This window comes from Danio rerio, chromosome 4 (assembly GCF_052040795.2).
Source record: "Danio rerio strain M-AB ecotype USA chromosome 4, GRCz13ab, whole genome shotgun sequence".
Lineage (NCBI taxonomy): Eukaryota > Metazoa > Chordata > Actinopteri > Cypriniformes > Danionidae > Danio > Danio rerio.
The window spans coordinates 20,980,001-20,997,325 of NC_141024.2; the positions used below are offsets into that span (position 1 = coordinate 20,980,001).

The 17,325-nt window shown below is 35.0% G+C and overlaps 1 protein-coding gene across 36 annotated transcripts in view; it reads left to right on the plus strand.

Annotated features, from left to right (window-relative positions):
* cacna1c (calcium voltage-gated channel subunit alpha1 C) overlaps positions 1 to 17,325 on the plus strand; it is a 171,179-nt gene that overhangs the window by 111,555 nt on the left and 42,299 nt on the right. For all 36 annotated transcript variants that reach the window (XR_015481767.1, XM_087246006.1, XM_087245974.1 and 33 more), the window contains 4 exon segments: positions 11,752 to 11,891; positions 13,950 to 14,089; positions 15,281 to 15,442; positions 15,522 to 15,724. Coding sequence is in view for 35 of the 36 variants with exons in the window: in XM_087246006.1 (XP_087102132.1) it covers positions 11,752 to 11,891; positions 13,950 to 14,089; positions 15,281 to 15,442; positions 15,522 to 15,724 (645 nt within the window). In the remaining variant the exon portion in view is untranslated.

Here is a 17,325-nt window from a genome sequence, read left to right on the forward strand (position 1 = left end):
CAAACAAGGAAGTCATCCATACCTAACCCCTATCTCTGTACCTAGCTCTAACTGTAAATTATTCCCAAAAATAATAATTGAATAATAATAATAATAATTGATATTTGGTAACAATGATGTAGAAGCATGTATGTATGATGTAGATGACTCTAACTGTACGCCTACACATAAACTGTAAACTTATGCCTTAAATCTGATTGGCTGATTAGAATGTTGTTTTAGGATTAATATACTGTAGATGTCCTACTTGGTGAAATTACACTAACTACAGAAGTTTATCATGTAGAAATATAAATCTAGTTTTTAAAAAAAAATATATATATATATATATAAAGTAAATATACAAGTAAAAGGCCAAGTTATCTAACAGAAAGTCTCCCCTAAAGATGAACTTACATAAAATGTGTCTATATGTGTGTGTGTGTGGTTGTACCTGAGATGGTATGACGGCCACCCAGCATTCAGACATACACAGACTCGTGCTAAAGAACTAGAAGCTGCAGATAATTTTGTTCCTATGGGACAGAATATTTTTGGTACCTGCTGAGACAGAGAGAAAGAGACAAAGAAAGAGAGAAAGGGAGGGTATACAGATGAGTATGTGGTTAATTTTAGAAAGTGGTGTGAAAAATGCAGCGGAACAGAGCGTTCCTCCTCTTTTCTCAGTCGCTCATCTCTGATTGGTCGAACTTTGCGCAGTGATCCCTTTTGGCCAATAAGACATATCGTCATGGGGGAATTTGAGAGTAATAGACCCATCAGGGCCCTTCCTTAAATATACACACACTCAGAGAAAATATGATCCCCGCCCCGTGTCGATTATTATTATTATATTAGTGTAGGAGAGTGGGTGGAATTTGGCACTCACTTACAGATAGCGTTTGAGCACTGCACCATAAATAATTCCTCTCTCATACACACACTCACAAAAACACACTCACACGCTCTGGGCTGCTGGTGTAGGTGCAGTGCGATGATGAATAGACCCAGTGATGTTATTTCTGGAGAAATTACGACACTGCCAGAACTCCCTTCATATCTGGTTTTAGCGCAGGTTTACTTAGTTTTTTTATCTAGGTTTGTTTGGGTTTAGTCCAGAAGCATAGGATGGTATTATAAGTGGGGGAGGCATGTTACGAAAAGGTATTGAAGTTTGGCTGATCTTAGAAGATTTGCTAAAAAACAACCCTTGGTTACCGTTTGTGTGTTACTATCACATGCATTTGGTAGAGACTAAAGAATTGTGTTATTGGTAGGGCTGCTCGATTATGGTAAAAATCATAATCTATAATCTATCTTTCAATATTTTGCTCATAATTGTAATCACGTTTATTCAAAACAGTTACTGTTGAAGTTGAAATTATTTGCCCTCCTGTGAATTTTTTTTTAATAAACGTTCCCCCAAATTATGTTGAAAAGAGCAAGGAATTTTTCACAGTATTACCTATAATATTTTTTTCTTCTGGAGAAAGTCTAACTTGTTTTATTTTGGATAGAAAAAAAGCAGGTTTACATATTTTAAGGTCAATATTATTAGCCCCCTTAAGCAATACATATTTTTGATTGTCTGCAGAATAAACTGTTAAACAATGACTTGCCTAATTACCCTAATTAAGCCTTTGAATTGCACTTTAATCTGAATACTAGTATCTTGAAAACTATCTGGTAAAATATTATGTGCTGTCATCATAGCAAAGATAAAATAAATCAGTTTTCCGGGGGACAGAATAATACGGAAGATGGGTCTGAATTACGGGAGACTCCCGGGAAAAAGGGAGTATTTGCAGGTATGCTCCAGAATGTGTCTGTAAAGTTTCAGCTCAAAACACCCATCAGATTATTTATGCCTTTTAAAATCTGGGAAATTTGAGCTGTTATAACATTGTAGCTGTTTTCTTGCCTGTGTATTTAATGCTAATTAGCTGGTTCTCCCCACCCACTGTTTCCACGTGTGTGTCAGAGCCATAGCCTTCATGTAGACAAACAGCACAGGGACAGACATGAATGAAGCAGATCTCTCTTACTACAGTAAAACCTTTCCCAACGATTATTTGTTATGTTTGTTGTGGAGTTAATTCAAGCCTTTCTGCAATGATGATTCATACACAATGTTGTTACAAAGATCACTCGCATGCACGTGCAGACACACACACATTTAGCTTTGCACTGTTTTTGCTGGGCAAATGTGACAGGATACACATTATTATACACTGCTGTATAGACATCCGTTATCTTACTAAACAAAATAAAACTTTAAGTCCACAAACCACAATGTTTTCTCTAGGATTTTTTCCAGCTGGCGGCAGCTGGCGGCAGGTCTTTTACACAAATCTACCAACTACTTATTGTGATATTTCAATAACAAATAAGGAAATGTCGTGAGTGCAGTATTACAAGTCAAGATCACATTTATGTAATACGAGCATGCGAATACAAGCTTGCATGCAGATTTCCTTTGTTCTTGCACAAAACTTCTTGCACACCCTCAAATGTAAGCTGCTCAAGCGCAGATCTTCTTGTGCACACTCAAATAAACACTGCTGAAGTGTGCGTTTTTTTAACGTTTATGTTTGCTAGGAATATTTATGAATTTCTCCAATAGACCTACACAGCGGCATTAATCTGTCCTGAAGTAAAGTAAAACAGCAATAAACTCTAGCAGGATAAAGTCATTGTATGCAAAATCACAGACCTTTATCTGTGAATAAAGTATAATTATGGAAACTGTGTGCATCCTAACTGAAAGCTATGTCGTGTTTGCTGGCCTCACGCATAGGGCACCTGTCAGTCAGTCAGTCAGTAAGTCAGTCAGTCAGTTTGTCTTTACGTTACCTTAAAGGGTTAAACAAATAACGCACAGCACTACTATGGTTACAGACAAGTTCACGCTGTTATAATTCACTTACCTTTTAATGTGTTTTGGTGTGATTGTAACCTGCTATTAAAAAAACAACAACAACAATGACTGAATGTTTTTAATGAGAAGCTGTAAAGTAGCCGTGGCAGGATGAATTTTGGTGTGGCGCCCCGCCTCGGCAGAACGAATGTAGCAGAAACCATGAACCAGGATTGAGGCATCTTCTTTTATAATTGAAGTAACACTATGCGACTGTGGGGATGATTAGCGTAGCAATAAAAAAACAAAAACAAAGTGGACTTGTTGTCTTTATATCTACCCAATATGACTGTGTACACACGACACCTACACAGTTCTGCCCAAACAGCTTTCAAAAGATGTTTTTCATCAATAGTTGCCCGTTAATAAAATATTTTTGGACACAATTCTAATATATATATATATATATATATATATATATATATATATATATATATATATATATATATATATATATATTATTATTATTTTTGGATAAAATAATACTAATATAATTTAGATATTGTCAAGCCTGAAATATATGTATAAAACTAGTATAATAAACTAATAAAGGTGGTAAAATATTTAGAAAATTTGCGCGTTGACTACAGGTGTATTAAGCCTACATGTGGTCTGTTTAACTTCCTGTTGCAGCAATGCGTGTGGTGTCAGATAACGGAAGAGAGTGGGTTTCCTCAGAAATGAGCCGGGCTCCACACGTGCAAACACTTACACGCATTCGCAGGATTCACAGCGGGTACTGCGTCCCATCGCAGCCATGCTGCTGCTCACCAGCTGTCTCCATGGAGACCAAGATGGGCTCTGGTTGTCATGGAAACTGACAGCAGCATGCTGTGGGTTTTGCAACGTGTACGGCTCCCGAGAGCAGTGTTTAACTCTGTACATACAGTCAATATTTAAACTGAGTCAGGACTTCAGCTAAAACCTCTAATTCATTATGTCGTTTTTTGCAGGTTCTCCAGCCGCATGGGAATATGAGCCCAAAACAAATGAAGATCTTGTCACAGTTATAACAAAATAAAGACGCACGCAGTTACAAAGACTCAGAGGGATTGTACTAGATGTAAAACCTGTTGCCAAAGTTGTGGCGTAGCAGTTTATGCATGTGTTTTGAAAATCTGAGTCTTTGTGCTTATGCGGGATTTTAAGTCCCTCTGATCAAAATGAAAGTTTGTTTTAAGGTTATATACAAACTAGTATGCTCCAATACATGGGCAAAATTCACTTTTACAAGATGTAAGCATTTAATCAAGCAGTTTATCACTCTGCAAAAATGTTTTCTTTTGACATCAGCGTGCACTTTATAGCATCTCATTAGATCTGCTGGACAATCAAATGCTCTCTAGTATTTAAAGTGTCACGTCCACTTCAAGGCATAGCTGAAATCAGGCACTTATTTATATTCAATCTGTATACTGAGGGAAAGTGCAAAAATAATTAACAGTAGTCGACACAGTGTTGACCTGAACACCTCCAGATTTATTATTGTACTGTACGAACCCCGAAAGCAGTGTGCTCATGTACTCATCTTTATAATGCAAGTGTACTGTAAATGCATTAAAATTACATACAAAGCTTACTTTGAAACTAGGATGTTCAAAATCAAGTCTAGGTCACGCTATTTTAAGGTACAATTCTTGCTACTAATAAACCATTAATTATGAGGACTTTTACCTCAATAAACTCCTGATTTGCTGCTTATTTAAAGCTGTTAAGGTAGTAAGTTAGTTTTAGGTATTAGATAGGCTTGAGGACATAGAATAAGATTAGTAGAATATGAATTTTACAAGTACTAATAAACATCCAATATCCTGGCAATCATTGGCATGTAAGAAGCCACTAGTTAATGGTGAGAATTGTTACTTAAACTGAACGCAACCAGCAACAGACACAAACCTGTGGTCTGCTATGATACAAAGACATGACACAACAAAGCGGATCATATATTGACAAGACATATTGGACTCATTTCAAATCTATGCTGAATGCTGTATTTTTTTTGTGGAGAAATAGTTAAGACAGGCTCTGCTTTGCTATTAAAGACTGTCAGGAGAAGCAGATGCTTTAGCTCAACGACTGGCTGAGCTGTGATGTAAACTAAACACTACTGGCTATTTATAAAAAGGGGAGGAGCTATATGCCTTGCCCATCTTCATTTTTCAGTTGAATTACGTCACACATTGAACAAAGGATGTCAAGGTACTTCAGGAGACCTTTAAGTTAGAATTTTTTTTGCAACCTTTTAATACTCCCCTTTACATTGTCCACTTTTTTTCTGTCCATTCTGTGGGTGGTAAAAAGTACAATTTCTATAGGCTGCCATGTCCCTAGCTAAGCAACATTATGTTGCCTTGTGACATCATGTGTCTGTCAGAAATGACTTGTAAGTGGGTAGGTGTGTCTGACATGGCATCTGCTGACCGCAAATCCTGTTACCTTGGATACAGACAGACTGGGCATAAAGGTAAGGTCACAGAGATCGAGAGGTTCTGTCCCCTGAGCAGTTCGCTGTAATTTGATTGGCTCGCGGCCCCGTTTGTGCACCCATCACAGAAAATTGAATTATCGTGACTGTCATCCAGTGAGAGCCGCACAGCTCACCTCTCCTGTCTCCATCCTTCCATCTCTCCACTCCTCCTCTCATTGACTCCTCATTTTTGATTCTCGGCTCTTTCGTTGATTCTTTTATCATGTTTTCTTTCAGCTATTTTATTATTCTGTATTATCGTTCAGCACATTACAGAGTGGAAAAAGAAAAGGATGAGTTACAAAATGTGGTGCGATTAGTTCATTCACTTTATTTTCATGCCTGAATGCAGATGAGGGTTAAAAAAGAAATAAAATTTTTTTATTCTGCTTAACCATATGCTTTTTTCTCCCAATGGTACACAATATGTATATATATATATATATATATATATATATATATATATATATATATATATATATATATATATATATATATATCCTTATCCTATATTCTTAGACAGTTTTGTATACAGTAGCATTTCATAAAGTGCCTATGGCTTACAAGCTTCAAACAGGATAAAAAAAAAACATGACAGTTCCATAAAGTTAATATTTCCGTCCAACATTTTCAAATGTGTGCATGTTTTTTATCCATAGGCTGTGAAAAAAAGTATAACGTATCTCCACTTTCTTCCACTGTAGAAAAAATAAGCCATACAATCCTAATCTGTCCGCTGTCATCTTTTGCATTTGGAGCCTAAATCAAAAGACGATACCCTATTTATTTAGCATCATAATAACAAAAAAGAGACATTCACTTCATTCATTAATTTTCATTCATTCATTCATTCATTCTTTCATTCATTTATTCATTTATTCTTTCGTTTGTTTGTATTCCATTGATGTAAAGGGCAGCAAGATTATAATAATTTTGCACTTTTCATTAGTTTTAGTTTTTAACTTTTTGTTTTCAAGTTCAGTTAGTTTTAATTAGTTTTTAGAGGGAGATTTAATAGTTTTATTCATTTTTATGTTTTGAATTTTCTTTTTCTTCTGGTTTTTATTAATTTCAATATTAAATTTAGCTTTTTGTTTGTTGTTGTTTTTTTTTGTTGTAAATTATGAAATTTGTTTGGTGCAAGATTAAAAATCATCAGAATAAATATTGTATAACCAAAGCAGATCATTTCAAATGATTCAGTTCAATTTGGTGAAGTAGTTCAACCGGTTCACTTTGAAGATCTGGTTAAAATGAAGGATTCATTTCAGGATTTGCTGTCATGTACAGCCATTGTTTTTGTCATGTACAGTTAGCTCAGCGAGAATGGCTGGAGAAGGAATGGCTTGATCTGGCCAATGGCATCAGGATTATCTGAGATGCTGTATGGCTCAAACACCTGTCATAAAACTGGCAGCGCGAAGTAAATATATTTACTTCTAAATGACTTACAGTTTGTATTAAATACATTTACAAAGACGAAAACGAAGGATGTTTTTGCTATAATTTAATTTGCTTTTAGTTTGTTTTGTATCTACACAAAATAGTTTCAGTTAGTTCTAGTTTTTCGAAAAACTCTCGTTTTTATTTTTATTTCAGTTAACAAAAATGGTTTTTAATCCTAGTTTTCATTTTATTATTCGTCTTCATTAACTATAATAACCTTGGAAGGGCAGTAGTTAATACCTTTGCTTTAGCCAGCTACCAGGGGCTCCTCAAAATATTTTGGCTTCATTTTAGGATTTGTGAGCCACACTTGGTTTGATTCCAACACACAAGCCTAATGGCATATGATGACAGTAATGAAAAAAATTGGTGTCAGAAGATTTTGACCAGATTTTAATTCTTAATGTAAAAGCAATTATGCTAACCATAATTATCCTAAAGGGACATGGTGATGAACTAGCTATATTTTTGCATTATCTTCAATATGTTTACAGAATGTTAGTTTGTAAAGTTTTTTACACCTAAAGAAACTTTGCATTTCTCGTACAACAATTAAATTTTTTTACAGTTAAAACTTTAGTCAATGGAAAGGCTTTGATGAAACATGCATTTATACTGTTTGTTTATTTACTTTTGAATGTTCTGTGCAGTAAATCATAGAAGTAAAACTCAGTTCCTGGAGGGTCACAGCACCGTAAATAATGATCAAACTGAGTCCTTTAGGCTTGTTTAAAATTTACAAGTAGGTGTGTTGAAGCAGGGTTGGAAATAAACTCTGCAAACTGAGTTTGACACCCTGCGATATATAATTTCTCAATAATTTTCAAATTATATATATTTGAAATACCTCTTCCAGGTCGAAATAGACCTGAATGTGTTATAAGGGTTAAGCTGCTCTAGACAGTTGTAAACATGCATATTTGATCAATGTGTGTGTGTGTGTGTGTGTGTGTGTGTGTGTGTGTGTGTGTGTGTGTGTGTGTGTGTGTGTGTGTGTGTGTGTGTGTGTGTGTGTGTGTGTGTGTGTGTGTGCGTGTCCAGTACAGGTCTGAGAGAGTCAGCAGGTCTTGGATGAATGAGAGGCAGAACCTGAGGGTGCAGGGATGCACTGCACCAGATGTCTGTGTGTGTATGTGTGTGTGTCTGTCTCCGTGCCAGCTGGTTCAAAGGAAAACTAACACGTCTCGCCTTCTAAGAGTCTTAATAATACATTCTCACTCACATGGATATCTTACGCTACTCCAGGCTTAAATTGACCTTTTTAAATGTGCTATTGCTGCAATTATGGGCATGAGTGAGTAGCCCTGTAAATCGCTCTCTCACTCGCACTCTCTCTGTCTTTCTTGTTCTCTCTCTGTCTTTCAGTATTGCTGAATGATGTGCTGTGTAAACTCATAATGGTGAAGTAGTATAAAGCATTGCGTAAGACACAAACAAACTCTGTAGCTTCATTGTTCTCACAGATGTACAGTACACAAAGAGATTAGTATAAGATGATTGTGTGGGATATTGGCTGATGCACTGATCACAAATAAGATAGTTCTAAGTAGTTTGAGAGAGTGTTACAGTCCTTCAGCGAGTACTTTGTTTAAAAGTTATTGTTTGTTTATATAATATTTTTTGCATTTAGTTGTTGAATTTCTTTTTGTCCACTGAGATATACATAATGTTTTTTGTGTGTGCTGAAAACAGCTATAATTAAAAAATTTCAAGGTGTTTTTTCACCCTCTTACACTTAGAATTAATCAGGCTTTTTCTGCTGATGTATTGTCTTCAACCCCCTGATCCTAAAACGTAAAAGTGCTTTTGCACACTGATTTTGGGAATGTTGTCATTATAGTAACTTAGTTTCAAAAAGAGGTATAATAGTGATGTTCTATAAAAAAGATTTGGGAGGAGCATGCACAGATAGTTAACACCTTAATTCATCATTATCGCACCAATCATCCAATCAACATGTAAGAGAATCCCTATAGATAATCAAGCATGTACTAACACTATTATGTCATTTATACTTCCATTATGTAACATTTGGAAAAAAGTTTTTTAAAGCATGTGTGCTTAATTATGTACTATTTTAAACATGGAAAACATTGTAACCCAAAATAAAATTTTATCACTGATGGGGTTTTCCACAATTCAGATAGATATAGCATGTCAATAGAAGCTTCCGGAAAAAAATTAGCCCATTTGTGGACACATTTTAGATATTTGGAGTAGAAACGAGACCTGCTAAAACTGCTAAAAAAATGCTAAAAACAAGCATTTTTGCAGTGTATGTTTGAAATTATACATATTGTTTTCTCCACTGATGCATTTATAATTATAGAGTAATGCATAAATGTAAATTAAAATACCATTATAGAGCAATTGACATACAGTAAGGATGTAGGACAGTTTTTGGTCATGTGCAGCTGCCTTAGGCCATAAAATCAGAAGTCAAATTTATCTGTGTGTCAAAACTTTGCATGCATGTTTCTGATCCTAAATGATAAAAAGGCATACTTAATCTAACATTTCTGTCAGCTTAATGAAAACAGAATGGAATACTAAATACCTTAATACTGGATAAGATTACATTTATTATTGCTAGGCTGATTTTTGTTGCAAAGTCTATTCATTCCAGTTGGAATTCAGGTGTTGAGTTTGAGTTTTGCATGAGGGTGAAACAGTTCCCCATAGACATTTTATTCATGTGTAAGTCACACACATTTGTTATTTTAGTTTGAATACGCCATCAACTATGATCAGTGGACCTGTTTCTGAGCCCGTCTTTGCTGAAGTGCAGGATTCTGTCAGGTTTTGTAGACTGGGAGACCCAATGGCTTGGGAAGATCAGTGAACTGCTGAGAGCAGGTTGACCATCCCTGCATTTAATGTGTTTTGTAAGAGTGACCGTTGACAGACCGAGCCATGGGAATATTTCCGTCTCTCTCAGTGAGCAGTGCTGGAGCTCTTGTTTTGTTCTGTAAACCCAAGCGGTTCTCAGGGGACGAGACTGTCTCAGAGCAGCTCCCACAACCTCTGACCTCTTACATCCACACATACACAGCAGATCAGCAGCCGGAGACCACTGAACTCCATGTGTTCCGACTGTATTATACAATCATATCCAAGCAAATAAAGAGAACAGGACTTAACATAGATTTTAGATTAAGAAAAATATAACAGATGCATCTGTCAATGCGAATGGAATTGTGTGAAATCTGTGAATATGTTTTGCCTCTTCTCTTGCTGTGTGTGTGTGTTTGTGTGTGTGTGTGTGTGTGTGTATGTGTGTCTGTGTGTATAGGATTGCAGTGGTGTTGATTGCGCTGATGACCAAGAGCTCTTGTCAGTAATTGAGCTTAATTAATTTAAGAGGCTCGGATTGATTCCAGATTTCAGAGTTTAGTCTACAGTAAAGTAGGTGATAACAGCATCATTTAACCTCGTTTTTGAAGCTACTTGATTTGTAGTGTGATTCCGCACAAACTAAATATCAATCTCTTTCTGTTAAATTCTCGATTCTACCTAAAAATAAATTTCTATCAATATTTACTTGCCCAAAAGTTTCTTTTCAAATACCTGTGCAGAAGGGTTTTTTGTTATTGTTGAATGCAAAATAATTTTGAAAGATCAAATTAATTAAAATAATATTCAATTATTATAATAAATATTGTTATAATCTGTTAACTTTTGGTGATAAATGTTGTAATTTCAAGCATGTTTTTGCAATGATTGCAAAAATGTTATTTGCTGCAGTGAATGCAAATGACACTGATTTTCAGTCACAGCAAATGTTACTCTGACCAATTGTCTTTTTTTTAAATAAATAGTAATGTGCTAGTTTTTTTGCTAAAATATGATAGACTAATGCAGTTTAATTTTAAGCAACATTTGGCTTCATGTACCAGTGTCTCTGTCATGAAACATTTTGTACCTCTCTGAATTAAGCAATTTCCTTTTGATTGCAGCTCTGCAGTGAATTTTATTGAAAAGCTAAAGTGGCTAGTTCTTTAAAACTAATGCTTATCACAGTGTTAAATTCAATATCCTGCAAAGAAAATTGCTGTAACATTATTGTGGGTGTGATAAAACTCTCAGACAATATGGTCATTTTTGAGCTAATGTTCTCCATTCTGTGAAGCATTTATATGGATTTTATTTTGAAGCATATAATTTGAAATACATCGTGCTTGTAGAACCTGACATGTTTGTTTCCCACTGAATTTTTAAGAGCCTCTTTGTAAATAAACAGTTCAGTTCTTTGCTTATTTTTAAGTCATTTGTCGGTAGTAACATACTCAGTCACACACAATATAAGAAGCTGTAGGAATAAATGTAACCAATGCTATTTTCAGTAGTAGTTGTACTGTTGTAAAAAATGTTCATTTACTGTCATTTTACCTTTTAGTTGATCTATAATTTTAAAGCCACCATGCCTATTTATTGATTTAATATGCCACAATATTATGTTTTTATTTATTTATTTTTTTCCAGTGTTTGATATTGATATCGAATGAGAATTATTTAATAGCATTTTTTTGACAAGCTCAGCTGAGATAAAAAAAAAAATTGATCTGAAATTGGTTTGGCCGGTGTCCTGTAGCTGTAGACACATCCTCAGAGATGGATGTCTGTGTTTTGATCCTCACAGGAAAGTTAGTAGACAGTCAGCAAAGACTTTGAAATTCATCTGGCATTTACAGACGCAGCATTTCTGCTCTATAATCCAGTAGAACACAGTCTCTCCGGTGCAAAGACTTTCAGTGTGTTTGTGTGTGTGAGATATCTGTTCTCCTCTGATAGGCCTGATCTGTAATAAAATGTCATCCAGACAAATGGCTCAGAACATTTTCTGATGTCACTTTAGAGATTGGAGTGGCTTTACGTTTAAAGATATTAAAGCTGATGCAATTAGAGAAGTAATATCCTCTTTCTGTCTGTTTCGTCTGTCTAGGAACGGGTGGAGTATCTCTTTCTGATCATTTTTACGGTGGAAGCCTTTCTGAAAGTTATTGCTTATGGGCTGCTGTGTCACCCTAATGCATACCTGCGGAATGGCTGGAACTTGTTGGATTTCATCATCGTGGTCGTAGGGTGAGTGCAAGATCCCTGTGTAAACTCCGGTAACCCCTGCCATGTACGCTATATGCAGTTCACTCTCATGTGCAGTTTCGCTTATCACAGAAGGTGACGGTGGTGCGTCAAAAGCTGCATCTAAATCATAGGTCTCAAACTCAAACTCTCAAAAAACTCTCAAATTGCTGGAGGGCTGCAGCTCTGCACAGTTTTGCTCCAACTCCAATCAAACACAGCTGATCCATATAATCAAGGTGTTCAAAAGAGTCTTGGGCACCTACATTAGTTAAATCAGTTGTGTTTGACCAGGATTGGAGCAAAACTGTGCAGAGCTGTAGCCCTCCAGGAATTGAGTTTAAGACCTATGATCTAAAGTGTCAAATATAACATAATAAATACACTTCCATAAATATTACACTTGATAAGATGATCTTCTTTTTATCTTCTCTTATTTTATTATCATATTGTATTTTAAAAACATAATGTTTTAAAAAGACATTTTACATGGAGTGTTTTAAGAAATTCTTAAAACAACAAACAAATAAACATAAAAATAAGTTTGTTTATTTGAACTAACTGCCAAAGTTTCTTTTCCTTCCGTTTCTTTTCTGTTTCTTTTAAAACAAAATATAATAAATACACTTTCACAGAAAAGAGTTGCTAAAACAATTGTCAAATAATTTTTTTAAATACTTGTAAAGATATATATTTTTTATACTTATAACTAATATTTTAATTAATTTATTTGTTCATTTTTTATCTTGTTTTATTATGTTTTTCTCTCCCCCTATTTGACGTCATGGCCATTTCCAAGCATAGTCCTTCCTTGAAAACTAAATATTTTGACTCTTATCAAAACATGCAGTATATTTCAAGGTCTTGTTAAAAAACTGAAGGTTTTTTCTTCTAAATATAAATCACATGTATGGTCTGGCTGTCTGCTCTAAATGTAATAGTTTTATGCTCTAGGCTCAGTGTCTCATCTTTATAAAAATGCTCTAATATAGTTTTATGTGTAAAATTGATTGCATTTATTTTTTAATAGTGTTTAAAAGGGTAATGACAATGCAATTTCAACTTTTAAATACAAGTAATTATACATCTATTCAATTTCCTTTGGCATAGTCCATTTATTCATCAGAGGTTGTCACAATTAAATGTATCACTAACTTATCTAGCATATGTTTTACACAGCGGATGCCCTTCCAGCTGCAACGCAGTACTGGGAAACATCCATACACTCTCACATACCACACATGCATTATGGCCAATTTAGTTTATTCAATTCATCTATACCGCATGTATTTGGACTGTGGGGGAAACCGGAGCACCCAGAGGAAACCCACTTGAACACGGGAAGAACATGCAAACTCCACTCAGAAATGGCAAATGGCTAAGCCAGGACTCAAACCAGCAACCTTCTTGCTGTGAGGTGACAGTGCTAATCATTGACTATGTTTACATGGACACTAATAATTCGATTTTAATGTGATTAAGAAAATACTCTGATTAAGAGTCGACTATATAAACAGCGATTTTTGATTAATTTAATCAGATTAAGGTCGAACTAAAGAGAAATCAAACTAAAGAGAAATCGAATTAAGACATGTTGAGTATGCCGATTTTAGTCGCATTATTGAAGTGCAATAATATTGAAAAATAATAATGAACCACCCGAAATTATATGAAACTTCGGAGGAAATGCGGATAGCGTGGTGACGCAATGACGTTAATCTAAGTATGTGCTATAACATGTAAAACGTGATCATGACAGAAACATTCAAAAAGCAACCCATGTAAACGCCTTGATCTTATTATTGTCTTAATTAGATTAAGGCAAATAATTTGATAACTGATGTCTATGTAAACCTAGTAATTGAGCCACTGTCTCGCCCTGTAATTATACATAATTAAAAATTAAAAAGTAATAAATAGTACCTGCAGCATAACCCTGCATCCAGTGTATGACCAACGCTGCTGTCATTTAAAGACTTAATAAAATAATTATTGTAAAACTTTTGGAATGTAAATTGATAATCTGTGTTAATCAGTGAATTTTTTTCGTCTCTCTTTCAGGCTCTTCAGTGCAATATTAGAGCAGGCCACTAAAGGGGATGGTGGTACTTCAATGGGAGGCAAAGCTGCAGGGTTTGATGTAAAAGCCCTTCGAGCCTTCAGAGTGTTGAGACCTCTAAGACTCGTGTCTGGAGTACCTAGTGAGTGCAAACACACACACACACACACACACACACACACACACACACACACACACGCGCACACTCATCTAATAAATGTTGAGCAAGTCGCCCATGAGTCAGGCCTGAGAAACTGAGAGAACATGAATTTAGATGAATGTTCATTTCCTTCATGTAGGAGGACCCGAAATGATTCTACAAAACTGTAAAATCAGTAATTACAACCCAGAAATTCAGAAGTCAAAACTCTATCAGCTTTGTCATCAGCAGATGTAGGCACAGCTTTTTATTATTGTGTAGGCAGATTAATTTCCTGTCTGATTGCAGTTTTGTCCAGAATGTGACTTATGCGATTATTATGTGGTTTTTTGGAACACTTGATTCTGAGCAGTTACTTTAATCTGCATTTAAATAATTATTTTCAACATCCAAGTAAGAAGACTATTAAACTATACACTCTAATCTATTGTACGCTGTTTTGGCTTCACAGTTGGTCCAGGTCATCTGACTATACAGTGCAGTATCATTTCCTTCCTGATCATCAGGGCCAGATAGAATTTAAGAGTACAGGAGCGGAACACCTAATACTTAAAATTAAAATAAAAAACCTACATTTTTTAAATTCAAGTTTTAAAATGCAATCAATTAGAACCATTTGTTTAGTAAACAAAGATACAGTAGATCTTTCATTTAATACATCCACTAAAAAAACAAAAAATAAGTAATATTGTACGCAAATCATCTTAACATCTAACCATTTACATGTTTCTCAATAATATAACAATATATATATATATATATATATATATATATATATATATATATATATATATATATATATATATATATATATATATATATATATATATAACCTCTAAGTGGCATCTAGAATAAGCATTTTTCTTTGCCTGTCATGTTTATTTTATGTTAAAATCAATGAAAATAACCTATTCTTTGCCATAAAAAAGTAAAATTACTGAATCAAGACATAGGAGCCTGAGAAAAAAGCAAATGTTTTTGCATCTGAACTCTTCATATATGTTTTCTTATATATTAAAGGTCAACAATTAGCAGAACAGTTTTTTGCAGATTTTTGCGAGTGGGCCTGCTGATAATATACAATATGTTAATAATAAATCCTTCATTCCCAAAATCCCCAGAGAGAAATCCTTCTCTTCTGTGTTTTTAGCTTTGTTTCCTGTCTGCTTGCAGGTTTACAGGTGGTGCTGAACTCCATCATTAAAGCCATGGTTCCCCTCCTTCACATCGCTCTGCTCGTTCTGTTCGTCATCATCATTTATGCCATCATCGGCCTCGAGCTCTTCATGGGCAAGATGCATAGAACCTGTTTCTTCTATAAAGATGGACACAAAGGTCAGGACTTCAGCTTTTGCTTCTCCCTTGAACTAGTCATTGACCCTGGTGTTTACCCAGATCAACTGTTTACTTTTAGGTCATATAGCTGAAGAGAAGCCGGCCCCCTGCGCTCCAAGCTCCGCCCATGGAAGACACTGCTCTCCGCCCAACATAACGCAGTGCATGATGGGATGGGAGGGCCCAAATGATGGAATCACGAACTTTGATAACTTTGCATTTGCCATGCTGACTGTGTTTCAGTGCATCACGATGGAGGGCTGGACTGATGTCCTGTACTGGGTGAGTCTGCTCCAGTATCGGCACACTACACAGTCCAGTATAGAGAGGCTCGAACATCTACTTTACTGAGACATATGTATAAGACAGAATTATCAATAAATCACACTCCTTAGTTTATATCCTAAAGGACACCTACTGGTCTTTCCCAGTTAGGGAGAAAGGTAGCACTTCGTTTTTGATGGTCCCTTTTAGACATTTGGTTTAATATAATATATAGTAACTTTACAACTACATCTCAGCCAGTAGTCAGTTGAGTATTACTTTTAGAATGTAATTATATTATATCCGAGATGATAATATTAGCAAGCATTAACTGCATCTCTTGTGTTTTGGTTTTGTTAAGACCCTTTCCTGTTTTTTTCGTCATGCTCTAAATGAGAGCAATTACCAATAAATGAAAAAAACAACAATAATTTGAACAGGTTATGAGAAAACTGAAAAATGAATAAATAGTGTTTGGATGGCAACTCTGAAATTGACTACAATAAATTTTTGGTACAACTCTGCTAGTTAAGTACCTCTGGAAGAGGTCCAAAGTGGACGCCTGTAATTATATTGATGAAAACACCAGGTATACAAGCACAGTCATAGTCAACTGCATTTCTAAAGATGAGCATCAATACAAACTGGAACAAAAGCCAGACCGGAACAAAACCAAATTGTAATCCTAATAAAAATTATCTTGTAGGATTTTACAAAAAACTGTATTCTTGAGGATTTAATTGTTAATAAGACTCTTAAGATTGTGAGCTTCCAGTGAAGACATTTTTTTGGGGATTGTAAAAGCTTCCCATGCAGTTTACATTATGACTAGACGTTATTATGAAACAGGTTGATTGGACATGATCCAGTACAACAGTGAGTGTCAAATCGGAGTAGCTAAACCATTTGCATGAATTCCTCTTATTTAATGGGTCCTGCTTCATTCTTAGATCCAAATTATAATAAAAAATCCATTAGGAATCCTGAACACTTTCTTCCTTTCATATATATGGGTCAAAGACGAGAGGTCCCATTTTTTGTCTGCATCAATTTAAACTAACTAAAGTGATTTTCTATACAAAGAAAGTAAATGCAAGTTGTCAGTGTTTTGCAAATAAATTTTGTGGAGAAAAAAAAGTCTAAATTTTAGTGAAATAATATTTCTGCATCATCAGTGTAACAGATATATTTATGTAAAAATGAAACAAACTCATTTTGACCTGTGCTCTTTAAAATCAGGGTGTCCGTGGGGTCTTGAAAAATATAAAAATGCCTTAAATTTTGAAAACAAAATTTTAGGCCTTAAAAAGTCTTAAATTCACTGCAATATTGTCTTGTAGGTCTTAAATCATTTTAAACAGGTCTTAATTTTAGTTTTTAAAAGGTTTTTATGATATGTTTAAAAAATGTATGTATACAACTAGGGTCTGCTTGTTTTGACACATTATTAAAAATATGTGGCTAAGAAATAAATAATTAGAATTATAATTTTTTTTTTAATGGGCCAACTATTTTTTTCTGCTGGGTGATAGAAACATCTTTAGCCTGAAAGTCTGAAATTTTATTCTTCATAGTCTTAAAAAGTCGTAAATTTGACTTGGTAAAACCTACAGAATCCC